This window comes from Astatotilapia calliptera, chromosome 15 (assembly GCF_900246225.1).
Source record: "Astatotilapia calliptera chromosome 15, fAstCal1.2, whole genome shotgun sequence".
Lineage (NCBI taxonomy): Eukaryota > Metazoa > Chordata > Actinopteri > Cichliformes > Cichlidae > Astatotilapia > Astatotilapia calliptera.
In genome coordinates, this window is record NC_039316.1 from 16487497 (window position 1) to 16515312 (window position 27816).

At 38.6% G+C, this 27816-nt stretch overlaps 1 protein-coding gene across 4 annotated transcripts; it reads left to right on the forward strand.

Moving 5' to 3' along the window:
- The first annotated feature begins 14613 nt into the window (after positions 1-14613).
- On the forward strand, positions 14614-27318 carry LOC113037295 (microtubule-associated protein RP/EB family member 3-like). 4 transcript variants are annotated; one of them, XM_026194225.1, is made up of 9 exons: positions 14614-14847; positions 19108-19174; positions 20920-21047; positions 21130-21275; positions 21802-21961; positions 22056-22097; positions 23565-23695; positions 24459-24605; positions 25802-27318. In XM_026194225.1, exons 3-9 carry the CDS (start codon positions 20927-20929, stop codon positions 25868-25870), a joined length of 816 nt encoding a protein of 271 aa, XP_026050010.1. In that variant the 5' UTR covers positions 14614-14847; positions 19108-19174; positions 20920-20926; the 3' UTR covers positions 25871-27318. The 4 variants fall into 4 exon arrangements, with proteins under 4 accessions (XP_026050010.1, XP_026050009.1, XP_026050011.1 ...); XM_026194224.1 differs by having other exon boundaries at positions 14614-14721; XM_026194226.1 differs by having other exon boundaries at positions 14614-14721; positions 20923-21047.
- The last annotated feature ends 498 nt before the right edge of the window (positions 27319-27816 follow it).

Below are 27816 nucleotides of genomic sequence, written 5' to 3' on the forward strand. Positions count from 1 at the left end.
AAAGTTCAAATGTCTGACAGACACCAATTTTGGATTATAATGAGAAACTGAAGAAGCCATTTATTCTAAAAAAAAATTATTTTTTAGAATAAAATATTTTTTGTAGTATTTACATGTAAAACAGTCACATAAATCACAAAAGTCACATAATTCACTGATGCTCATTTCTACTCTCAGTTTATGTTACTCTTACAGTGTTATTACTCTTACACCACATTAGTGTTATTGTTGACTGCATTGTTTTTAATAAATAATACTTTTGCACCTTTCAGAGATAGATACTTTGATTTTATATCTGTGGTCTTTCTGGCATTGTTTACATTTGGTTTCACTCTTCTCTTTTCACAAATGGATTTTTAAATCCAAATCCTCAATACATTTCAGCTTGGGAAACACATCCATCCATCCAGTTCAGAGTCACAGGAGCACTCTGTCACTATCCCAACCGCGCTCTTTGACTTTGAGGACTGTGACGAGGCTGAGAAAGAAACACAGCAGAGGTCTGCGCATCTGCAATTCAGAACATGTAGAAGAAACATCACTGAGTAAGTGAAGGTTCTCACGTCCACGACTTAATGGTCATTGTTTGGCCTAATGTAGACTGAAGCTACATCATTAACCCAATGACACATTTCCACAAGTCTTTGTCCATCTGCATGAGCTAATAAATGTTCCAAAAATGTTATTGAACCTTACAGGAAACCTTATGCAAGGTGCAAGTAAATAAAAAGAAAGTACTGATGAATGAATAGATCAGAGGGAGGGGTGCAAGAACAACTAAGCCAAAGCCATTACTATTGTTCATGCGCTTTCAATAGCTCGCTTGAACGTTTAGATGACTCATTGTCATGTCATTGATTCTAGCTGCTCATTTCCTGATATTACAATTGAAAAGTAAGCAGTAAAAAAACAATCTAACAAAAAGACACAAGATTTTTTAACATGTATTCATGTATACACCACATTTAACTCCAAATAACCAAAATGTTTCTATCCTCCAGGTGAACCGAACCCACAGAGCTCCACAGCTAAAAGGCAAGCATCAAGTTAGAGTCTCTGAACATCAACACTACCTTCAGGTTAGTTTACTGTCAGTCAGATTATAAAATAAGCCACTACTTTGACTGAGAACAAACTTTAACTAGGCTGACAACGAGTTAACATATGTTTGATCACCTGGGTTCTCCATATCTTACATGACAATTTAGCTCAGCACTCATCTAACAATGTTTCAGTGCATTGTTGTAATAACTGTACTGTGTTTGTGTTGCAGACTGAGCATTGACCAGGACAACACAGATAATCAGGCCTAACAACAGCAGAGGAACGTCACCATGGCTCATTTAGAACCCACAACTGAAAACTTGCGTATAGCTCATCTGAACATATGCAGCCTTAGATATAAGATTCCTTACATTCACTTCTTTTTAACACGTTATGAAATACACGTGCTAGCTCTCACTGAAACTCATTTAGGCACAAGAATTAAAGACTCTGAACTAAAAATAGATAATTACAAGTTGTACAGATGCGATAGAAAACATAATAATAGTAACTGGTATCGAGGTGGTGTAGCTCTCTATGTTCAAGATCACATTCCAGTTAAGAGACACGTTTTCTCAAATCTGTCTAATATAGAAATTATCTGGGCTGACATTTACCTGCCACATACCAAACCAGTTTTAATAGGATGTTGTTATATATCAAAAAAATCCGATTATAAGTATCTTGAAGGCATGGAGATATCAGAGAGAGACCGAACAGAAAAAGACATTCTCTTGTTGGGTGACTTTAACAAGAATTGGGCTGAAACCAAAACAAAAAAAAAACCAAATGGAAAAAAAAAACAAAAGGGCAAAAAAACAAAAGAAAAAAAAGAAATTGAGTCTTTTTCTGAAAGATGTGGCCTAAAACAGATTGTAAACTGTCCTACCAGAGAAGAAAACTGTATTGATCACATCTACACAAATATTCCAGAACTTTGTCACACTCCTCGGTCAATTGTCACAGGCTGTAGTGATCATAATCTTGTTTATGTTGATGTAACAGAAAAAAAAGTACCCCAAAGAATAAGCATTCAGAGGTCATACTCTGAGTTTGATCAAAACAGTTTCATTCAGGAAATTCAGAGAACATCATGGAGTGAGGTAATGGAAGAAAAAAAACCTGAGAAGGCTTTATCCAGGTTTATTGAAATCTTTATGCCAATAGCAGACAAGCATGCTCCATTAAAGAAGATTACAACCAAGGATCATCCTAATCCGTGGTGGTGGAATGACGACTTAATACAGTTAATACAAAAGAGAGATGAAGAGGGCTTCACAAGTAAAGAAGATCAAAAGAAGATTTCAAAGATGTTCAAAGACATAAAGGAGACATTTCTCTTTAAATCTGAGGAGGCACCTAAGGATCCAACAAACATGTTAAATGTGTTTTTTCTGTATTATAATGATGAGCGTGCCCAACAAAGGCAGGAAGACCTGCCTTTGTTGGGGTCGAGTGAATCTAGGCTCAATTTTGAGATAGTTAACGACAGCAAAATTGAAGATTTGTTAAAGTCACTCCCGGGGTCTTTGACTCCTGGTACAGATGAAATAGATGCTAGACTGCTAAAAGTTACTGCTCGGTACATCTCTGCTCCCATACGCCACATTATGAACCGTTGCATTGACTGTGGTGAGTTTCCATCTCAGTGGAAGAATTCCAAAATATTACTAGCTTCACAGAGCGGAAACGCTGATTTCAGGCCAAAACATGTCCTTCCTGTTTTAAGTCAGATCCTGGAGAAAATTCTGGTGGAGCAGATGAGGAAGCACTTTACTAACAATAATCTGTTTGCTCAGCATCAAAAAACTCTTCACGAAATGACACAAGACTTGCCTACAGAACCTAACAATGGTGCAGAAGGAGCTCAAAGAATTCAAGAAATCAAAGAAGGATTAAATTCCTTCCTTGACACAATCAGTCCTGAAATGCTGATTGACAATTTAAAATCAAATAACTTCTCACAAGAGGCTGTTACTATGATGAAAAGCTTTCTCTCTGACAGAAGACAGAAAGTGTACTACAACAGCTGCCCTTCTCACTGGAGAAAAGACTGTGGGCTTCCACAAGGAAGTTGCCTGGCTTACTTCCTGTTCTCTGTTTATACAAATGACCTGAAACACCTTTTTAATCATATCTTCAGTTGTTATGGAAGGCAGTTACTTCATAATACATCATTCAGCTGATACCTATGAGGAGTTAAAGAATATGTGGAGAAATGAATCACAAGCCCTGAGTCACTGGATAAAACAAAACAAGGTGGCCAAATTTATCCAGGAGGTAATTGATATTCATCAACTCCTCAGATCAACACTGCACTTGAATGTGAATCAATTTTTTCACATCCAATTTTTAGAAGTTGTAATGCAAAACGAGCATATCTGCAAGAAAATAAAAAACTGCTTTGGTATGATCAGGTAATGTTCTGTCTCAGGGGAGGTGGGTCATTTTATTCTTTCATTAGTGCTCTCTCAATAATAGGACTGACGCCGATGTACCATCCATTGCTGACCACACACACCTTGGTTTTCAAGTTGCTTTTGCTAGGATGTATGTTTGAGTTATGGTTTGCTGAGCATTTTGATGTTAGCTTAGGTTATGACAATCACTTTGTGAGTGTCTCCTTGTTCATGCTATGACTCATGTTTTTGTGTTTTGTTTTGTTTTTTCACTATTTAACCCATCAACACAAATAGTTTGTAAATGAGTGAATTTTTATTTTCTGTTTTTCTGATGTTGGCATTAGAGATGGCACGATACCACTTTTTTATGTCCGATACCGATACCGATATCATGAATTTGGATATCTGCCGATACCGATATGAATCCGATATAGTGTTTTTTAATCAACAAAACTGTTTTTTTAAATATCTTGCTGCATTTTGTATAAGTTCATAGTCAAGTTTAAATAAACAACAGCACTAAAGCTATTCTGTTATACCTGTGTGTAAAAAGTACACTGCGCCCAAAATATTTCATAGTTCAGCAACACTGATCAATCTAATAAACTTAAACCTGCTCCATCCTTCCTATTCTGGTATTTTAAAGAGTACTTAGCAGAAATATTAAGCAACCTAACTAATAGGGTTGCAAACTACCAGCAAAAAAAAATAAAAAATAGGGAACCACCCTCCACCCTCCACTTTGTGATGCTTAATCGATGTAATCAACTTTAATTTGATGCAGTGTGAAAAAAAAATGCACAGAAATAAATTATTTTTTCAAGAATAATTAAATAGATTCAACATCTTTCTTCAACAGAATTGCAGACTGCACAGATGGTACTTTCCCAAAGGAAAAAGTACTATAGCTTACTAGGGTATATTAGACTTAACAGTTACTATATACAGTAATGGACTTCTATACATTTTACATCAGATTAAAACTTTGGGTGTAAGATTCAGATAATTATTTATTAAAAGCTCGACATTTTAAATGAGAATAAGAAAGAAAAGTATGTCTTTGTGCCCCCTTTTCCCTGTTAATGCCCTATCGGCCCCCTTGGCTAAACTTTGCTAGATCCGCCCCTGCACAGTTACCAGCCGTCAGCTACGTAGAAAAAGATCCTCGAGTAGAAAGTAATATTAAATAAATTCTAACAACAGCTTATCAAGCTTAAACGTGCTGCTGTTGTTCAGCCGCTGGTTTCCTCTTTCTGGTGCAAAGTGGGCCAAAAACAAACAAGACAGACGGACTCGCGACAGAAAAGCCGATCAGCTGATCATTAAGCAGTTTCATGAAGTAGCGGCAGGAGAGAGAGAGAGACAGAGACAGAGAGAGAGAGAGAGAGAGAGAGGCACTTGCTCCATATATCAGTTGTTAAGCTTAACGTGGGAATGCTTTACAAACATTCAGAGAGGAACTTACACACTTGCTTTACTTCTCTCTGGGATAACTTCCTCGGAGATGAAATGCTGGTTTGGTAGCAAGACTACAAATACACACAGCCGCTGTATCACGTGACCACACTGCTCCGACGTGCTACGGTTATGAGACGAGTTACGCCATGTCGCAAGTTTTGTGAGGTGCTTTTTTGATATTTAATGGATCGGATTACATTTTTTATTTCTCGCCGATATCCGATCCAGTAATTTAGGTCAGTATCGGACCGATACCGATACGTAATATCGGATCGGTCCATCTCTAGTTGGCATACTTGGGTTTGTAAAAGTTATTTTTTTCAGGTTTCAGCTAAACTGTGGTTTCTTTTTCTCTGTAGTTTTGTTTTGTTTTTTTGTTTTCTCTGAACTCCATTCATGGTCTGTAAACTGGCAATAAAGGATTTAAAACTTGTCCAATGATTACACGAGTTGTATTCTTCTAGAACTTAACATCATCCACGCATCCAACAATGGCTCAGAATTTTAAAACAGAGAAGTATTAGGAATATTTGGTTTTTAGTTCATGGTATTTGAATATGCACAACGAAATGACATTTTGATCCAGCTAGCAGGGATATCAGGTGCAAAAGCAGGTTGGGTTAAGTGTGCATTTATTAAGAAAAAGTAATACGGAACATTAATAATTATTTCCCCAGGAAATGCTAATTATCAGTTATAAAATTGCTGATAGTTCACAGAGAAGCAAAGTTGAGTACTCAATTAGAGCATATAGCTTGACATATGTAAATCTGAAAGTAAGTGTGATTATCTTTGTGAAGTTTGCAGGCAAAACCAAATCCTACAGCTACGTTGGATTGGTTGAGAAGGTTGATGGTGCTGACACTGGTGCAAAGTTTTTAAGGTGATGTAGTAATAGGCCTGTGAATGGAAAGCCCATCTTCACTCTCAAAGAAAATGATGACAGCGACATCCCAAGAGAAGATGCACATAAAGAAATAACTACCCACACCACAAAACTTGGTGGTACAGCCAGAAGGGAGCAGTGGGGAAAATCAACAAGTTCATGCGGTGCTAGGCCTTGTTTAAGAAAAGGGACTTTTAATGTCAGAACTGGCTTTTATAAAATTGGTCTTTGACGTTTGACGTTGTAAAATAACTTTAAATAAACCTTGGATGAGTAGTTTGGTGTTAAATTTGTCTAGCTTTTATATAGCATTACAGTTTCTGATTTAAAAATATACTGTTTTGCTTTAATAATCAGTGGCACAATTAACCCAGTGTATTCTCTCCAAAGGCACAACTTACACACTAGGGGCAAGTTGTGCCACAAGACCACTTTTTTCAGAAAGCAATATTTCTTAAAAACTATATTTCAAATCCAAAGTGATTGTTCCCAGGGATGCACGACATCCTGATATATATTTATATATTTTAGTTGGGAGCATTACTGTCATGGCCTCCCATTAAAGTCACTTTAAGTTAAAAGCTGACACAACTCACCCCACTCTCCCCAGTATGTCTTTCTGTATTGTTTTCTGCCATTTTAACAACACTGACATGACTGAGTCAGATACAACACAGACTTACCTGAGCCAGGACATCCTATCTCCTTCACACCATTTTTAGGTAAATTTTGTTCAACTGGTGAAGACTCATGAAAAGGCAAAATATTTGTTTTATTTCTGTGTAGATGTATTGATTTTGGACTTGGAAATACTCTGATTCTTGGTGCCATGTTCTCGAAGCTTCTTGTGTTTTCTAAAGCTCAAACGTCAGACACACTTTTCAATTTGGGAGGCGTTTGTACGTCAAACTACGTCATATGTAAACCTGACAAACTACATAAAGATGCCGTGTAGTTGAGTCAGATACAATACAGACGCACCCAAGACAGGACGTCCAATCTCCTTTGTGCCATTTTTAGGTGAAGTTCATTCAACCGGTGAGTCAAACCTATCAAAACATTTGTTTTATAAGTAGAATTACTGATTTTTGACTGTGAAGAAGTGTTGGATTGTAATCATTCACTGTGAGAACATTTATAGAAGTAAAAGTCCTGAAATCAGAATCATGTTGTTGCCTTAAAGGTTCATCATGAACAGAGTATCAAAGCTATCAAAGGCGTCAGTATACCTTTTGTAAATCTTGGTACCTTACATGTTGTAATGAACAGCTTTTGGGGCTGTTGGGCCTTTAAATCCATCTAATCAAATGTAGTTTAGTTTTTTTATCTAGCTTGTCAATGACTGGATGAGTGAAGAAGAAAAGGTTATTTGGATACATTTAGAATTTAGTTTTGTGTCATTGCACAAATCTGTGCCATGGAAAGGAAAAGGTACGTCTGGTGTTCAAGCTTTAGAAAACAAGAGAGGCTTCGAGAACATGCCGCCCTAGTATGACACAGCAATCTGCTCAGTTACTCAGTGTAATACTGTAGGCAAATTTGTGCGTGGTGCAAATTGCTGTACATAACAAAGTGTTGAGTAAGGCAGATTGCTGTGTCATGCTGGGCAGCATGTTCTCGAAGTCTGTCGTGTTTTCTAAAGTTTGAACGTCAGACATACCTTTCCTTTTTGGGAGGTGTTTGCACATCAGTTTGTTATATGTAAACTTGATAAACTGCATTTTGCCATCATATCAGCAGTGGTGTCATCACCTTGCAGTCAGTTGATAGAATATATAAAGATGCCCTGTAGCAGATTCAGAAATAACACAGAGCGAGGACAACCGATCTCTTTGGCACCATTTCAGGATAAAATTCTTAAAGCTTCTCGTGTCTTCTAAAGTTCAAATGTCAGACACACAACCTCTTTGGATTTTTCTCTAATTGTCATCATTTTAAAGAAAAACTGAAGAAGCAATTTATTTTAAAACAGATTTTTTAAAATTATTTTTTAATGTAAAACAGTAGATTGAAAGTCACATGATTCACTGAGGCTCATGTCTACTCTCAGTTTACATTACTCCCTGTATCACTATTATTCTTTTTATCACTCGCACAGCGTTATTTTATTATTCCTAGTACCACATTAGTCTTTTTGTTGACTGCACTGTTCTTGATAAATAATAACTTTTTATAGTTCAGAGTTTGATACTTTGATTGTATGTCTGTGGTCTTTCTGGCATTGATTACCTTTGGTGTCAAACTTCTGTTCTCACAAATGGACTTTTTAATCCAAACCCTCCATGCTTTTCAGCCTGGCAAACACATCCATCCATCCATCCATCCATCCATCCATCCATCCAGCCAGCCAGCCAGCTCAGAGTCACAGGAGCACTCTCTGCCTATCTTAACTGTGATCTCCGACTTTGGGGACTGTGACGAGTCTGAGCAAGCAACACAGCAGAGAGCTGCGCATCTGCAGTTCAGAGCCTGTAGAACAAACATCACTGAGTAAGTAAAGATTCTCATGTCCACAATGTAATGGTTACTGTTTGGCCTAATGTAGACTGAAGCTATGTTCTTAACCCTTTGACATATTTCCACAAGTCTTTCTCCATCTGCACAAGCTGATACATGTATCAGATTGCAAAAACTTTATTGAACCTTACAGGAAACTGGCTTTATGCAAGATGCAAATAAATCAAAAGAAAGTACTGATGAATGAAGAGATCAGAAGGAGGGATGCTAGAACAACTAAGCCAAATGGCTGCATTCTATTCAGAGGAATGTAGCCACTGCTATTATTCCTGCGCTGCAATAGCTCGCTTGAACATTTAGTTGACTCATTGTCATGTGATTGATCCTAGCTGCTTGGTTTTTGAAGTAACAATAGAAAAGTAAACTGAAAAAAAAAAATCCATTAAAAATACACATGTTAAATTGCACTTTAAATTTCTTGTATGACAAGGACTGTGTCAGAAATAAATTCTTACTTCTCCATTCATTGCACTGTTATGGGCTAACAAAAGAGTCTTTAGTAGCATCAAAAGACACCACAAGCCTATCTTTCTTCCACTCCAGCTATATATATATATAATATCAGTCTATGATTCTATATTTTATTTAAGCCTAAATAAGTGGGGTTATTTCTATCTCTACAAGAATCACCAACAACTCAAAACACTTTGTCAGAGATAACATCACAGCTTCATTGCTTCTCAATGACTCTCCTCTGTGACAAAACAGCATAGTACATATTTACATCTATACACCACATGTGACTCCAAATAACCAGAATATTTCTAACCTCCAGGTAAACTGAACCGATAGAAGCTCCAGAGCTAAAAGACAAGCTTCAAGTTAGTCTCTGAACATCGACACAACCTTCAGGTGAGTTTACTGTCAGTCAGATTATAAAATGAACCACTCTCAGTGCGCCCCAGGGTAGCTGTGACTACAATGTAGCTTGCCATCACCAGTGTGTGAATGTGTGTGTGAATGGGTAGATGACTGAATGTGTAAAGCGCTTTGGGGTCCTTACGGACTAGTAAAGCGCTATACAAATACAGGCCATTTACCATTTACTAGTTTGACTCAAAACAAACTTAAACATGAGGGACAAATCAAAAGAACACCTTTAGCGGACATAATGGCATGCTCCTGATGAGATGAGGGATGGTTTGAAAATGTCTCAGTGTTAGTTTTAGTCTTTTCAATAAAGTTTTTGTATCTTTTATTATTGTGTGGAGGTCATCTGTCAGAGGGCAGTTTTAGGAAAATCAGTAAATGTATTACAATAAAAACCATAGCTCCACACCTAAAAGGCAAGCATCAAGTTAGAGTCTCTGAACATCAACACTACCTTCAGGTTAGTTTACTGTCAGTCAGATTATAAAATAAGCCACTAGTTTGGCTGAGAACAAACTTTAACTAAGCTGACAAATCAAAAGAAGACCTTTAGCAGACATTAGGGCAAGGAAGGTATCCAGCAGCATTATTATAGTTTTATATTTTCCAATTAGTTTTTTTTTTACATTTCAAGTTTTTGGTTTTAATTTAGTTCACTTCACTTAGTTTGAAAATGTTTCAGTTTTAGTTTTGCACTTTTCAATTAATATTTGTATCTTTTATTATTGTGTGGAGGTCATCTGTCAGAGGCCAGCTTTAGGAAAATCTGTAAATGTATTACAATAAAAACCATAAACCTTTTGAAAGCAGTTGACTTAGTGTTGTAGACATCCACAGTGTTAATAAACAAGTTGATCAATTACTCAGCAATATGATATGATATGATATGATTTTATTGGATTTTTTTTTTTTTACCAGACTAACTTTTACTAACAATAATCTTTTTTACATCAAGTTTTAGATTATATTTTCGTTTTAGTTAACTATAATAACTTTGGTGTTCAGGGAGCTCTACTCCCAGATCTACATCCAAAATAAATTCAAACTTGTACCCATTGCACCCAATTATTGTTTTTCCAAGTCATTAAAGATCCATGCTGTACAATCATTCCACCCTGGAATCAAACAGATGAAAGAAGTCATTAAAATCCCCAAATTACCATGACATTCATGCCCATGATGAGTGTATATAAACTTCTGATGACAATTACTTAATATATATTTGATCACCTGGGTTCTCTGGATCTTAGGTGATGATTTATCATGATTTAGATTACGTGAATTCATCTAACAATGTTTCAGTGCTTTGTTGTAATAACTGTGCTGTGTGTGTGTTGCAGACAGAGCATTGATCAGGAGTGGACAACACAGGCAATCAGGCCCATCAACAGTTGAGGAAGAGGAAAGCTCTGAATCATCTGCTTAAGAGGACAAACCAAGACCTCAGAGGTGCTTCTATCTGTCTGTTTAAGCCATGGCCAATTTAAGTCCCACAGCTGTAAACTTGTTTCAGTTCATTGTTATAATAACTGTGCTGTGTTTGTCTTGCAGACTGAGTGTTGACCAGGACAACACAGATAATCAGGCCTGATAACAGGAGAGGAACATGGCTGATTTGGATCCCACAACTGAAAACTTGCGCATGGCTCATCTGAACATATGCAGCCTTAGACATAAGATTCCTGACATTCACCGCTTTTTAACACGTTATAAAATACACGTGCTAGCTCTCACTGAAACTCATTTAGGCACAACTGTTAGAAACTCTGAACTAAAAATAGATAATTACAAGTTGTACAGAAAGGATGGAAAAAAGAAAAACAAAGGAAAAAGGGATCGGGGTGGTGTAGCTCTCTATGTTCAAGATCACATTAGCAAACACATTAAGAAACAGTTTGTTTCAAATCTGCCTAATATAGATCTGATCTGGGCTGTCATTAACCTGCCACATACCAAACCAGTTTTCATAGGATGTTGTTACATATCAGAAAAATCTGATTATAAATATCTTGAAGGTATCAAGATATCAGAGAAAGACCGAACAGGAAGACACATTTTCCTGCTGGGTGACTTTAACATGAATTGGTACTTAGAAAAAGATAGAAACAACATTGAGTCTTTTTCTAAAAGGTGTGGTTTAAAACAGGTTGTAAACTGTCCCACCAGGTTAGAAAACTGTATTGATCACATCTACACAAATATTCCAGAGCTTTATGACTCACCATGGTCAGTTGTCACAGGCTGTAGTGATCATAATCTTGTTATTGTTGATGTAGAAAAAATAAAAGTACCCCAAAGAATAACCATTAGGGATCCTAAACCCTGGTGGTGGGATGAAGATTTAATATATTCAATAAAGGAAAGAGATGATGTAAAAAGGGATTCAACTATAGTAAAAGAAAATAAAGAAAGTGACACAAAAAAAGCAAAGAGCTTACGCAAAAAGATTTTAGATAAGTTCAAAAACATAAAGAAATATTTTCCCCAAATTCAACCAGAAGATATCTGATATTCATCAACTTCTCAGATCCACATTGCAATTGAATGTGAATCAATTTAATCACATCAAATTCTTAGGAGTTATAATACTGAACCAGCATGTTTCCTGGTCAGACATCTGCAAGAAAATAAAAAAAAACTGTTTTGGTATGATCAGGTAATGTTCTGTCTCAGGGGATCTGGGTCATTTTGTTCTTTCATTAGTGCTCTCTCAATTGTAGGACTGAGGCCTCTGTGTCATCCATTGCTGACCACACACACCTTGGTTTTCAAGTTGCTTTTGTCAGGATGTATGTTTGAGTTATAGTTTGCTGAGCATTTTGATGTTAGCTTAGGTTATGACAATCACTTTCTGAGTATCTCCTTGTTAATGCTATGACTCATGTTTTTTTTCTTTTCACTATTTAATGCATCAACAGAAATAGTTTTTAAATGACTAATTTTTTGATTTGTGTTTTTCTGGTGTTGGCATACTGGAATAAGTTATTTTTGTCAGGTTTCATCTATACTGTGGTTTCTTTTTCTCTGTAGTTTTGTTTTGTTTTTTTGTTTTCTCTGAACTCCATTCATGGTCTGTAAACTGGCAATAAAGGATTTAAAACTAGGGCTGGGTATTGTCACTGATTTCTAGAATCAGCTCAATTCCAATTCACAAGGTTCAATTCAATTTGAATCGGGGAAATTTTCCCTCAGCCTGTCAGAAATATTATAATTCTGATCATTTATCAGTACATATCCATATTGTTATATCTATGAAAAGAAAGCTGACACTTGTGAGACTATCAGAGGTGTATGCGTCACAGCAGATGCCTTTTTGTCAAATTAACTGAGCATAAAACACAAAAAAGCACGAAGGAGATTTTCCTGGCCTGGCTTTTTATAGCAGATAATCACCTTTAAAAATATTCTGCAATAGAACAAATATGGAAGAAAACCATGAATCAACATATGAACATTACCTGATGCTGCTGAAGTGAAGCGCATCAAAGTTACAGAATCTTAATTAGAGACACAGCTATGCATTTTGCAATTTCACATGATTTTAAAAAGTTTAAATTTCTTCAGTATTGAACAGCAGAAATGAGTCTTTCTTATTGTAAGTCAGTAAAAATTAAAAATTAAAAAAACAACAACAACAACAAAACAGAGGCCGACAGGGCTGTACATAACAGTAGACTGGTGGGTAATAAGCAAGCGGATAATGCAGAAAACAGAGATTTTTAGATGGAAAACTACCCTTGAAGTAGGGGAGACCGGGGATAGTTGTAACATTCCTGACATTTTTGGCTGTAGCTTTGAGCTCTTTTAAGGTAGTGGATTCAAAATGCAATGCAAAGTTTTTACATGTCTCTATGAAATAGTAGAGCTATTTTTTTCTGCAACGCAGTTACTAATTGCATGGTATGGTCTCAAACACAAAGAGAGAAATGTGACAATCAACCCCATGGTCTGGGTTATGTAATCATGTAATCTTTTTTATTCTACACCTGAATGCACTTATAAGAACTGATGTAGCTACAGCTAATATCTGAACATTATAATGAAGCTGAAAAAATGTAGTTGTGCACCAGCTTCATCAACTGCACTGTATGTGTTTGTGTCAAGTTTTTAATCACTATCAGAATCACAGTGATGACAGATGTATGGCACCCTTTGAGTGCAGGCCTCACGAGCCCACAGAGTACAGGTCAGGCACTTAACCCAAGCTTCTGGGGGAATGTAAGCATCGCAATTCCATTGCTCTTGCAGAAGTCAATGGCTGCAGTTGGCAGGTGTGAACTGTGGTTATCCATGGGAAGAATCACTTTCTTTACGGCTGACTTTGGTGTGGTTTGCAAAGTGCTTCAACTATAGATGAGGAACTCTGTTTCTTGCATCCATCCTGATTTATTTCCACTATACTTCCTACTGAGAATCTTTCTGGCCCAGTCCTCAAGGATTTGTCCAATGACTTTGGATATTTACATCCATGTTTCACTGCAAGCTGATATGCCAGTTCTTTTACCTGTAATTTTAATCACAAAAAATGTTAGTATTTCTGCTATACTATATTTTAAATGGCCACCATCACAAATTTCTAACTTTTCCCTACCTTATCCTCTATCAATTCCTATTGGCTTACCTCACATGGTCATAGTCAATAAAATGCATCTGCAACCCTCATCGTACTCATCAGGTATTTTGTTAATTCTTTGTGAAGACCTTCTTTCGACTATTCAATTCAATTTCAATTCAATTCAATTTTATTTATATAGCTCCAAATCACAACAAAAGCCACCTCAAGGCGCTTTATATTGTACAGTAGATACAGAGAAAAACCCAACAATCATATGACCCCCTATGACCAAGCACTTTGGCGACAGTGGGAAGGAAAAACTCCCTTTTAACAGGAAGAAACCTCCAGCCGAACCAGGCTCAGGGAGAGGCGGCCATCTGAAGGAAAACAGGATAAAGACATGCTGTGGAAGAGAGACAGAGATTAATAACAGATATGATTCAACACAGAGAGGTCTGTTACTTTTTTTCTTAAATTGTCTGTGTTTGTCAAAAGGTGCTAATTTTTCACATGTGATAGAGTAACTGAATTGGGCATGTACAGGATGAATCAGAACGAAATTAACATCTTATAGTTTCTATCCTATCCAGCTCTTTCTAAGAAGTCAGTTTAATAGGCATAAGGTTTAAATTGATCTCTCTTATCCTCGAACTAAAATTCTTATGTGTTTACATAGTTCAGACCCACTTAGACTGTAGTTCAACAGGGTGAATACAATGTTTAAATGCCACAGTGAGCGCTTCTTCCAGAAAAAAATACTGTGTCGCAGTCACGCTGCTAGAGTCCGTCTCCATCATGGCCGCTCAGTGGACACAGTTTCACTGAAACTCCTGTAAAAATGTAGACACTGGATCGCGCATGCGCATTGCCGGTGGCTTAGTGGGTCGCAATCTCGCGCAACTTGGTTGGGCGACAGTCGGGGTTATAGCAACGGAAAGCCCATCAGCAGAAGCAGCGGGACGGCAGAGAGAGAGACGGCGGTAGCTTCAGTGAGTAACAAGAACTTTATTAAAAACGGCCCTCCGCACGGCCCAGTCCGTGCTGTCTAAACCACTTTATCACGGGAAAAAGACTCCAATCGTCCCGTAGGTGACAGCCAGTCGTTGGCTGGTAAGGTGCGTATGTATTATCGAAAAGGCCTCCAGAGGGGGGTAACGTTAGCCTGTAAAAGTCGCGTTTTCAGTTACGCTCGGGTGTGTTAAAGTTAGCGGATACAAGTGTAGGGAAATAAAATAAGCTGGAAAAACTGCTTATTTAAAACAACAGTAGCCAAACACCCACGGAACCCCACCACAACCTGCGGGGGGCGAGCAGTTAGCCGGGAGCTAGCTGATCGGTCTGAGCAGCGCTGAAACGACTGTAACGTCAACTGTCAAAACACCGAGCCGTGAACGAAGTTCAGCCCTTAACTGTCCAACAAACCATGGTTTATAAACTATTGCATTACCAAACTTTTCATAGCCTGCTTAGATCAAACTATAAAATGCAAAATTACCTCTGCTGATAAAGAAATACAGTTTTTATCAGATTGAGCCCCTTATCTGATTAAAAACCTTTTGACAAAGAGCTCTTTATAACCGCTCCAATATGATATTATTTCAAACTAAGCAGAAGTGTCCTGTAAGTCTGAAGTTTTTTCAGTCAATTTTAACTAGTACATCTTCTTTTAATTAGTAAATTGTATTCTCTGTTATTTATTTATTTACTCTTGTTTATTTCCCGACAGTACGTCAGACTTTACCAAAAAAAAGAAAAATACTATCACTTTATAGGTCAATCTATCAGCATGATTTATTAGTAGCTTCATAATTAACCCTATAAATGTATAATAGAAAAATATTTGCTAATTTAAGCTTTAAATTAAATGTATGAGTTCTATTAATAAAAAAAAAAAAAGAGAGGACAGCTGTGTCAGCCAACGATTTTTTACAATAAATCTGAAAATGTATCAGGACAAACCAAGCAAGTTTTTACTGGCACACATCATGTCTTTAGTTGGAGCTGTGTAAAGTACCAAATATAACATATGCATAAATAGTATTTTTGAACCAGCAAGGTGATTCCCTTGCTTAAAACTTGACATATCTCACCATGGTGTGCACAGTGTGCTTTTTAAAAGGAAAATCAGAGTACAGTTGATTAGTGGAAGATAAAGTAGAAGTGATAGGCCTATAAAATTATCTACAGCAGATGAACAGCATTTTTAAGAAACAGGAAAAAATACAGTAAAGACCTGACACAGGACCTGAGAGAAAATGCTGAGATATCCCAACTTACACAAGAACAGGACCGAAAATTAGTGTCAGTAGGTCGCATGTAGTGATGAGTCCAAATTAGGAATTTGTGTTTCAAATCATCATCAATATTTACAAAAGAGAATGAGGAGAGAGGTACAACAAGGAGTGTCTACAGCCATCTGTACAACATGGTGGAGGCTCTGTCACGTTTGGGCTGCATTTCAGTCAGTAGTGTTGGAGATCTTGTCACATGTATGAAAGGTATTATAGAACCAATTTTTTTTTAAGACTCAAAAATTGCCTTTTTAAAAATCTGTAAATTATAGTTGTTGTTTTTTCTTTTATTTGTTGTTGATTATTAGGGCTTGTTGCTGGATGAAAAAGGGTCATTGATTAGTATACTAACATGTTCAATCTGTTATCTTTTTTGACAGTAATTTCTGAATTTCCCATGTTACTTTTACTCTGAAAAACAAAAGTGTCTTTTATAATTATTGATGTGGTTTGTTTGTCATCATGATCATGAGCAGCTATCATGTTCAATAATGAAGACTGTTCAGTTGCAGAGCTTTGATTAAAATTATCTTCTAAAATTATTATTTATTATTATATTACAGTGTTTCAGTGCTGCTGGGTCAAATTCATTGGTCCGGTTACACTTTTTATGAACATATTTCTTTTGTCTATATTGTAGAGAGTCTCTAAAACTAACATTACACAAAGCAAAACACAATCAGGAGCTGAATAATGTTACATCACTTTATTTATCATTCAGTCTGTACTCACATTTTGATGGTTTTTCATTTAATCTGAAGGTTATCAAAGTGTTAACCCTGTGTTCCTATCAACATAAAATGCTAATAACATTTAAAAGAAGACCCAAATTTATATTTGACTTCAACAAGTGAAATAATTCCAGAAACAGTTGGCTGTTATGTGTGGATGGTGTTTGAAATTAGAATTATAATAGAAGGGAGTTGTCAGATTATTTTTTTTTTTTTGGTTTGACTTGGACATTTCTCTGGAAATTTCTGGATATTTGTTTTATGTTGCCTTCATTTCCACACCTTATATCCTGAATATATAGTACCTGTGTATTAGGGATGTGTGACAACGGCTCAAGGTTATGTCACCATAGTTTAAAAAAACTTGTGATATTGATATTTCTGGTGGTATAAAATAAATCGAAACAATGTGTTATTAATGCTTGTAGCTTGCAAGTAGCAGCATTTATACGTGTTAGTAAATGAAGATAATTTTCTTTCCTTCTTTTCCAATGAACTACTGTCATTGATGACACATTACCTAATCTGAAGTGTGAATCTACTGAAACAAGGTGCCAACAACAGCAGCATTTTGCTGTATTAGCAGTGACACAGCATAAGTTTAATGTAAGAACAAAAGTAGCGTAGTTAGTATCTTCCCTGGAATTGAGGATGGATTAGGTAGAAATATATTATAAATTTGCTTGGCTTAAAAAGAAAAGAATCACTGATTGAAAAGAATCAATCAGTGGATCAAAGTCCACACGCAAACCTGATTGAAATGCTGTGGTTGGATCTAAGAGAACTGCGTATAGATGAATGCCTACAAACCTCAATGTACCAAAGCAATGTTGTAAAGAAGACTTGGCCAGAATACCTCTACAGCAATGTAAGAGACTGATAAAGTCAGACAGAAAACAGCTACTTCAAGTGCTTAAAGTAGTCCTACAGACTATTGAATCACTGAGTGTATTTAGTTTTTCACAGGACTGCACAGACTCCTGAGAAAACTTTCTTTTTCACATCACTGCACGTTGTCATCACCTACCAGTCTGATCCAGAAAAAAGGTTCTAAAAACCTACTAAGTTGAAAATCCATGACAATCCGTGTCCTTATATGACCTGAAACTTGTGGCCAGCTTGGGTGTTATTTTTGCTGTGCTGATAAGAAATAAATACAGTTGTGAGTTGTTGTAGTACCGTGTCACTCTTGAATAATTTGCCTGAACAGTCGCATTGACCTGAAAGTTGTTTGAATAACTGTCAGCTTTGCATCATGGGTGGTTGAAAAAGTCATAGAGCAGACTTCATTATTTAACTGCTTGGAGTTCACAGAGTAGTTGAACTGTAGTATTTTATGTGAGGACTCTGTGCTCAGACACTGAAATACTGGAATATTTGGCAGTATTTCCTGCAGTCAGGAAGTGATTGTTCAGCACAACATCCTGTATTGTTTTTATTTTGGAGGACATCAGCTCACAGGAAATGCTGTGGTATTGTTGGATTTTTCCTTATCTCACCTGTCAGTGTGATGCGTCCCTGCTGGGTTGGTTTTTATGTTTGTCTGACGCACCTACAGGCGGTCTGAACTGCGATGGGCACAGCATGTTGAACCTGGGCTAACAGGATTAACTGGGCAGAGATTAGAGGCCCGGCCTCAGGTTTTCTGTGGCATGTCCCTCTGTAACCCTGGCGAGGGGTAAACCTCCATGACCTATTTTTATGGTTTGCAGTTTATGTATTTTCTTGTTTTGCATTCAGTTTGGTTTCAGTCAGTTTCTATTAAGAGTTTACTCTACTTTATGTTTAGTTTTTATTGTTTAAGATGTTCTTATTGAAATTTCACTGATTATTTGTTTGAGACCTCAGAAATTTCCACATATTTACATCAGTACTGAGTCTGCCATGTTTGGGGTGCAAAATGTAGCTTCACTTACAGCATTTTAATAAAGTAGCCACACCACAGTGTTTCACATATGTTTATGAAATTATGTAAACACCTCAAATATCCGAAGATGTAAAAAAACGGATCTAGGAGCTGTGCCCTAAACTCAGCAAGAAGTCAGCCAGTTTGAATTTCTCAGTGTTTTAGTAGAAATCAGCACACAGATTTAATCACATCACGTATTTCATATTTGGTCAGCTTGAACTAAAGACCTTAATGTTGCCATATTTTGTTGGTTTTGAATTTTCTTTAAAGGGTTAAATCATTGTGACTTGGTCAATTTCAGTGTTTCAACATAATTCTAAAACTTACTTATGTAAACATGTCCCCAGACAGTTAAATTAGCACTTTTGAGTAGATGATTACCTTATGTGAAGTATAAACTGTAACCGGGCTGATACTGAACATGATTCCGGTTTCTGTCTCTAGGTCTTTGTATAAGTGGTCAAGCACAACCCAGTTCTCAGCAGTACGCTCCAACACACACCCAGCACAGGTGAGTAAATGTGTGTTCCCATATGTTTTATTACAAAGCATGCAAACTTAAATAAACGTAATAAAACATGAAGATAAAGATGTAATAGGTTATTCAAAATTACCAAATGGTGATTTAAAAAAAAAGGTAAATAAACCGGGGTGGTGGTCCCCATCTTTAAGAAGGGGGACCGGAGGGTGTGTTCCAACTACAGGGGGATCACACTCCTCAGCCTCCCTGGGAAAGTCTATGCCAGGGTGCTGGAAAGGAGAGTTCGTCCGTTAGTCGAACCTCGGATACAGGAGGAACAATGCGGTTTTCGTCCTGGTCGCGGAACACTGGACCAGCTCTTTATCCTCTCCAGGATACTTGAGGGTGCATGGGAGTTTGCCCAACCAGTCTACATGTGTTTTGTGGACTTGGAGAAGGCATTCGACCGTGTCCCTCGGGGTGTCCTGTGGGAGGTGTTGCGGGAGTATGGGGTGTCTGGCCCATTGCTACGGGCCATTCGATCCCTATACAACCGTTGCAAGAGCTTGGTTCGCATTGCCGGCAATAAGTCGGACTCGTTCCTGGTAGGTGATGGGCTCCGCCAGGGCTGCCCTTTGTCTCCGGTTCTGTTCATAATTTTTATGGACAGGATTTCTAGGCGCAGCCAAGTGGCGGAGGGCTTTCGCTTCGGTGGCCTCAGAATCTCATCTCTGATTTTTGCAGATGATGTGGTTCTGTTGGCTTCATCGGGTGAGGGCCTCCAGCTCGCACTGGAACGGTTCGCAGCCGAGTGTGAAGCAGCGGGAATGAGGATCAGCACCTCCAAATCTGAGGCCATGGTTCTCAGCCGGAAAAGGGTGGAGTGCCCACTCCGGGTCGGGGATGAGTTCCTGCCCCAAGTGGAGGAGTTCAAGTATCTCGGGGTCTTGTTCGCGAGTGATGGGAGAAGGGAGCCGGAGATCGACAGACGGATTGGGGCTGCGGCTGCAGTAATGCGGACGCTGCACCGGTCCGTCGTGGTGAAGAGGGAGCTGAGTGTAAAAGCGAAGCTCTCAATTTACCGGTCGATCTACGTCCCTACCCTCACCTATGGCCACGAGCTGTGGGTAGTGACCGAAAGAACGAGATCGCGGATACAAGCGGCGGAAATGAGCTTCCTCCGAAGGGTGGCTGGCCTCTCCCTTAGAGATAGGGTGAGAAGTTCGGCCATCCGGGAGGGGCTCAGAGTAGAGCAGCTGCTGCTCCACATCGAAAGGAGCCAGCTGAGGTGGTTCGGGCATCTGACAAGGATGCACCCTGGGCGCCTCCTGGGTGAGGTGTTCCAGGCATGTCCCACCGGGAGGAGGCCCCGGGGCAGACCCAGGACACGCTGGAGAGATTATATCTCTCGGCTGGCCTGGGAACGCCTTGGTATTCCCCCGGATAAGCTGGAGGAGGTGGCTGGGGAGAGGGAGGTCTGGGCCTCTTTGCTTAGGCTGCTGCCCCCGCGACCCGGCTCCGGATAAAGCGGATGAAGATGGATGGATGGATGGATGGTAAATAAAATAAAAAAGATCATGAATTCTCTGTCATTTAATACGCTCCTTTTTGCCACGCTCCTGGATACACATATTCTTCATTATGTGGAGTCGCTTACTTTTACTTTATATAGATATAAACACATTTTCATAGATTAATCAGACTTATGTGTCAGTGAAAAAAGATTGTCTGGAGCCTTCAGATGTTACACTGATGTTAATATCTTTACATGTGCTTGCGTGTTTGTGGGTGCCTAGCAGGAGGATGGCGGTGAATGTCTACTCCACCTCTATGACCATAGAGAACCTGAGTCGCCATGACATGTTGGCGTGGGTGAACGACTCTCTGCAGCTCACCTACACAAAGATTGAGCAGCTGTGTACAGGTAAACACACACTTCTCGAGAAAAAGCTTCAAATTAAAATAAATGTTTTTCTTGACTTTGTGCTCCTGTTCTGTTTTTTCAGGCGCAGCTTACTGCCAGTTCATGGACATGCTGTTTCCAGGCTGCATATTACTGAAGAAAGTCAAGTTCAACGCAAAACTGGAACATGAATACATCCACAATTTCAAGGTCTTACAGGCTGCGTTCAAGAGAATGACCGTTGACAAGGTGGGAACAGGGAAACCAACTGCTGTTTGTTCTTATTATCCGAGGTGTCATATCTGTACTTTTATATTAGTTATAAGTAGTTTATATTAGTGGCTCATCCCTTGCTGCTCTAGCCTACATGCCAAATAACCTTGCACAAACTTGGACTAACCCTAAGCTCTTAGAGGCATCCATCAGAGTACGAATGTTTAAGTAGAAAAACCATAGCTAAAACAGCTTGAGTGACGTTGTATATAAGAACCACTCTGTTTACTATTTAAGTCAGTACAGTTAAAGTACTGTGGCACAGTCTAAATTGTTTTTAACTGTACTGTAGATAAAGTTGTCATTCTATTATTACGAATGTGATTTTTTTTTTTTTAAGGATCATTTACCTTGACAGAAGGAAGCAAGGTGATAACATGCAGATCATCTTAAAGATGGCTGCTGTTACCCCAAAATGACAGTTATTGGAGTATCTAATCCCAAGATTCCCTTTTATGACATTTCAAGAATGTTTTTCTCCTGCTATTTAAAAACATTTCAGATCATCCCGGTGGAGAAATTGGTGAAGGGGAAGTTCCAGGACAATTTTGAGTTCCTTCAGTGGTTTAAGAAGTTTTTTGATGCCAACTATGACGGGAAAGAATACGACCCTCTGCTCACACGGCAGGGCCAGGAAGGAACGCCGCCTCCACCTAATCCAGGTACAACACGACATAGTCAGCTGTGCGTGAACCTAAACCCTTCATTTTACTTCTCTCACATCTTCATGCTACCACATCCCCACCTCTAACCCAGGTAAACCTATTCATCATAAACCTAAAAGACCCACTCGCTCAGGTAACATCCCCTCCATGCAGCATGTGTGTGTGCAGTGTGTTACTCAGTTTATGGAGTGCTCGATCCTGGCTGGTTGTGGGCAGCACTAGGGGCTCTAATTATCTGTCTGCCAGCTCATTCCTATTAACTCATTCACTGCCATTGACGTCTATAGACGTCAATTGAAAGCATACGTTTGAAAATGGCTGGCAGTGAATGAGTTAAGTTCGACTCTCATATTACAATTTTAGTATTTCTTCTGCATGTACAGCATTAATAATATGAAAAACTTTAAGGAAATATTTAAGACTGTAGGTCAAGCTTCTTGAATGCAGTATTTTTCCAATCTTTGAAAAATGCTGCTTTCGTAAAGTTATTGTCCTGTGAATAGGCTCTGTTTCCTATTCTTAGCTGACAGCAGTGGTACCCAGTGCGGTCTTCTGCTGCTGCTGTAGACTCGAGGTTCTATGACTAGGCATTCTCTCCACTGTGACATCGGACATCAACACTGCCTTTTCATCCAGAGAAGTGCCACTGACTCGGTATTTGCCCTTTTTTAAGGCCAGTTCCTGTAAACTCTAGAGATTGTTGTGCGGGAAAATTCCAGTAGATCAGTTTCTGAAATGTGTAGTTCTAAAATGGTATAACAGCCCATTGGCCACCAACAAACATGTCACGTTCAAAGTCACTTAGATCATCTTTCTTCATCACTTTGGATCTCAATTTAAACTTCAGTAGATGAAGTCTACATGCCTAAATGCACTGAGTTGCTTCCATATGATTGGCTCATTATTTTTTAGCATTAATGAGCAGTTGAACTGGTATACCTAATGAAGTGGCAGGTGAGTGTATGGACTTGAATTCTGATTCAAAGCTGTTAAACATCAGAGCTGCGCAGCCCGTGTTCTCTGAGGTTTGGTATTTTGTAGTGAGTCACAGCATTAAAAACAGAGGCGTACTAACTGACAGTAATATACCTCAAAGTGGAACATCATGTGGCCTTTAAAGTATCCTGAATACAAATGGGAGGATTATGTCCCAGCCCTGCCCACAAAGAACCAATTACCAGGTGAAACAGGAAACACATTAGCCAGTCATGCTGTTTCACTGATGCATGCACAATATAGTTTCATGGCAGTTTGTGGTGTCCACACGCTAAAATAAAAATGTGTACTGTTTCCTTTTCTTTGGTTTACTCAGTCAATGTTGTGAATTAGCATGGTATGTGTTCAGTGCTCTCATGAGATTTACTGAACAAACACCACTCTGGATTGAGCCATTAAGAGATGTGATGTTTTGTAAAAATAGAACTTTCTGGAGAATTAAAAGGATCTTATCGTATTTTTTAGCAAACAAGATATTATCAAAATAGCTCTTGATTAGTAAACTTACATCAAGAAGGATTTTGCTGTAAATACTCAGACATACTTAGGGGCTGACGAACTAAATAGATGTATAGATATGTAAATATGTGCTTCTTTCATATAGGCCCCATGAGAACATCTCCCACAGCACCAAAGAGTGTCCCCACCCCGCAGAGGCAGATAGCATCAGCCCGCAGGAACCCTCCTGTGACACGTAATGGAGGAGACGCTGAGCTCATAGAGCTCAACCAGCAGGTACCGCTGCCCTGATAACTTTTCAAGAAAACCCTGTAACAGAGGTCCTGTGCAGCGCTCACATCAAAACTGCATAATTACTCAAACCCTTCAGCATTAATGAAGTTGGTAGTGGTTTGGAAGCTTCCCAGATTTCTTTTTTCAGTGTGAGTATCAGAATCAGAATCAGAATCAGAATACTTTATTGATCCCTGGTGCTGGATTCTGATTACTACTCCTTAAGAACCAGCCCACATTTCTGCTGATCTGCTCTGTGACACAGAGTCACTAACAGACCCAGGAGTACTTTTGGATGGAAATCTCTTAAGTCACTCTGCAGTGTCCCTCTCATAGCTACACATGTCAATAGTTTCATCTTTGGACATAGAAATTTTGTGCTGCCACCTTTTTGGCAGTGGAACCAGTCTTGGAGCTGGTTCCTTGTTTCTGTACCAGGACTGTGTCGGTGGGAAAAATGCAAGAGTGGTACAACAATTTAACTTTGGAATGTTTTTCTGACTCACACAAGTCAGGCTGAAAACACTGAAAAGGTTCTGATGTGACCAGCTCAACAAATCTTCACATCCTGTTAGTTGACTGTGGACATTAGTACACAAAATTGATATGTAGCTTTTTTCCTTAAAACGCTGCAGCTTTGTGAGCATGTTATGATATAATTTCTTCTCTTTTGTGTCTTCTATTTCTTTGTTTTTATTGTTGAACAACATTGTTGTTTCAGCTGCCTCCCTCATCGTTTTTTTCCCACGGTTGTTTCTGCTCATAGTTGCTCGATCTGAAGGTGACCGTAGACGGGCTGGAGAAGGAGAGGGACTTCTACTTTGGGAAGCTGAGAGACATTGAACTCATCTGCCAGGAGAAAGAAAACAACCCAGTTTTGAGCAAAATCATGGACGTCCTGTATGCTACAGAGGTAAATACAGGCCAAAATGTGTACTTACATTCAGCAATTACAGCACAGACCAGGAATTTGGGGGGGTGGACTGGTCTCAGGCTTTCATAAAATTTCTTGAGATATTACAAGAAATCAGACGATATGTTTGTTGGTTGTTAGAACATTTATTTCCCACAGTATTCAGATTAATTCCTTATCCCCTGACTTTACCGAAGGCATCACATATTTATGTCATCTGCAGGCTGGTGAACATTTGAATAGTCAAATGTTCACCAGCCTGCATTCAGAGTTACATGCTCCACACTGCTTGCAGTCATGCACATGTTTTCAGGTAATGAGCCAGTTATAATTCCTTGAATTCCTGATTATGGAATTTTAAACATTTTAGGCTGATCTGAGCCATGAGCAAAGTCCAGTTTGTTTACCTTTGATCACTGTGACACGGTTCATTTGGATTCAGGCATGTGGTACGATGCTAACAGTGGCTGAGCATAGACCTTTGACACATCTGAAACTATAGTTGCTTCTATGACATAATAATAGTAAGACACAAGAGAGGACAGCTTGTCACTGCTTCCAAAAATGACTCTAATTAAACCACAAGATGCATAAAATCACAGACCTTCTGTGTTCTCTGTGAGTGCTTTTCAAGCACTCCCCAAAGCTAGCAAGTGTGAGGCAGGAGGGGTGAGGTGCTGGGACAAACTCAAGAGTACTCTGGTACTCTTTGTTAGGTGCATTATGAGTGGAGACCAGCGAGGGAGTGGAGGTGGGTGATGGTTGTACTTTCCATGGTACAAGACCCATGTCAGAAAGATTCAAAAATGAATTATACATTTATTTAAAGTGTGTTTGTAATATTACGAGGAAAATCCCATATTCCAGCTGGTACTGAGAACCTGCCGTACGTATCTCGTGATTATTATTTGATATGGCTGTATTTTACTACTTTCTGTAATCCATCACAGCATTTTGCAGCCTTTACCTAAATCTGGTTAGATTACCACAAAATTAGAAATCAGCCTGTCAGTAAAGCAATAAAGCACCTCAGTGAGGTACAGAGACATCTGAGTGAAAAGCTATGTGCTTTAACGTATTGGTGCAAGGAGGAAATCTTTAAAAAAATACTGAGATTATGAACAAATGTAGCAAAAAACTTATGAAAGATGACCTGCAGCTGGTAAAGCCTGAAACACTGATCTTATCTTTTCCAGGAGGGGTTTGCACCACCAGAAGATGATGAAATTGATGAAGGAGCACGAGGAGAACACGAGGAGTACTGAAATCTTCCTCTCCTCTTTATCACCGTCACCACTCCTCCACCTCCCTTCCTTTAATCTGACCTTAATTGCCATTTTTGCCCCTTTTTGTTTTCCCTCTAATTAGTTTACATTTTACAAACTCCCCTTACTTCGCCTGTCTTGTCCATGGCTGTCCATCTCACAACATGTTTGTTGTACAGCCTCACTTCCTTTCCAAACTCTTACTAGTAAAGGACGCTTAACCCGAACCGGTCTGGACTCGGACCCAGCAGCCTGGCTTGGCTTACTCGACTTGTTCTAACCTGATGGGACAACTGTACTGCGGGGCTTCTCATCCTGCTGGTGTGTCGCAGGTTTATAGTTAACAGCAGTGAGATGACAAACAGCTCTGGAGTGCTATGAATCTGTCTGATGAGTCAGGTCACTTTCTCCCATCATGCACTCTGATTGACCACACACAGACACATATTGATCAGGGTTCTCTGCAAAGTTTATACATGAAACCACACAATGTTTTCCACATAATGTGATCAGCTTTAGAAGATTTTGACTGGAAGTGGCTCAAAGTGAGATTATAAAAAGGCGTTAAGCCTATCCAGAGAGCAGCATGCACGCTGCACACGATGACACATGTGAACGTTTAGCCCACAGACATATCACAGACTCTGAAATGCTCACATGTATGTCGTAAAAAAGCAATCATTCTGAGGTGAAGCATCACAGATATGTTTTTATTCATTAAGTCGTCCCAGCACAAAGGGTTTGCTCATGAAACTGTCCAGACAGCTTGTTTAGGAGCCATTAGATGTATTTATGTTTTTATTTATTTATATTTTTTAATCTGCTCTAAACAGTTTCTGAAAAAACACAAGATGGGGTTTGTAGAAACTGAAGGTCTTGCACTAAATGTAGCAAAAAAAGCTGACTGAAATGATCCAAAATGCCAACATGCAGTGACTGGCTACAGCCAGAACGACACAGAAAGATGCAATTTTATATTTTGTAGATTTGTTGAAAAAGACTTGTTTTTTTTTTTGTTTCCTTTGCATTGAATTCTTCAGTGGCCAAGTCAGAGGCATAAGTTTAAACTTATTTAAATGTCAGGCTTTGAATTCTATCAATGAACAAATGTAAAAAAGAAGACTATAGAGGACACTACTAAATACTAATGTTTGACCGTTTTAATTGAGTTAAACATTTTAGCTGCTATCACTACTCTTCTGTTGTTGTATTTAATTGAATTTTCATAAGTCGCATAGCGTTAACACACCACAATGGCTGCCATAGAACTAAAGGTTTGTTTTTTGTGATTGACAGCCAGGCTGAGTGTGATTGCCATTAGTTGGATCAGTCTGAGAGAAGAGAACATCAGACCCTCTCTCACCTTGCCATGGCAGCTGTGTGATAAACTTGCATCATTTGGATTTACTGCTGGAATGAAATAAAGCTATGAGTTTCAAGAAAAGTAACAGACCTCATCACTGTGTGCTGTCTGCTTCCGTGTTTTTACAGAGATATAGACTTTATTTAATCCCACACTGGAGAAATTTCCTTGTTACAGCAGCACAAGGGACAGGAAGAAAGGTAAATTAGAGACATAATAGAAAAAAAACAAAAATAGAAAAAAATAAATAAGAGAAATAGTAAACAAAATAGCCACAATACTGTACTGTGCACACATGGTTACTACATACAGTAAAATACACCAAGATTTTACTTTTTTATATGTGCATAAAGCGCAGTGGGAATGATAACAATATACATGCATTTTTAAACAGTATTTCTCCTGTCTGGGTATGGTACAGCCTGACTGCTGTCGTGATGAAGGACCTGTGCAGGATCAGTCCTACACCGTGGCTGTTAAGTATACTACTCAGAGACCCCACAGTCTCATGTAGTTCCTGTTTTCTATTCATTAGGAGCAGCGTTTTCTATTTACATCATTTTTGCTTATGCAAATCAGCAGC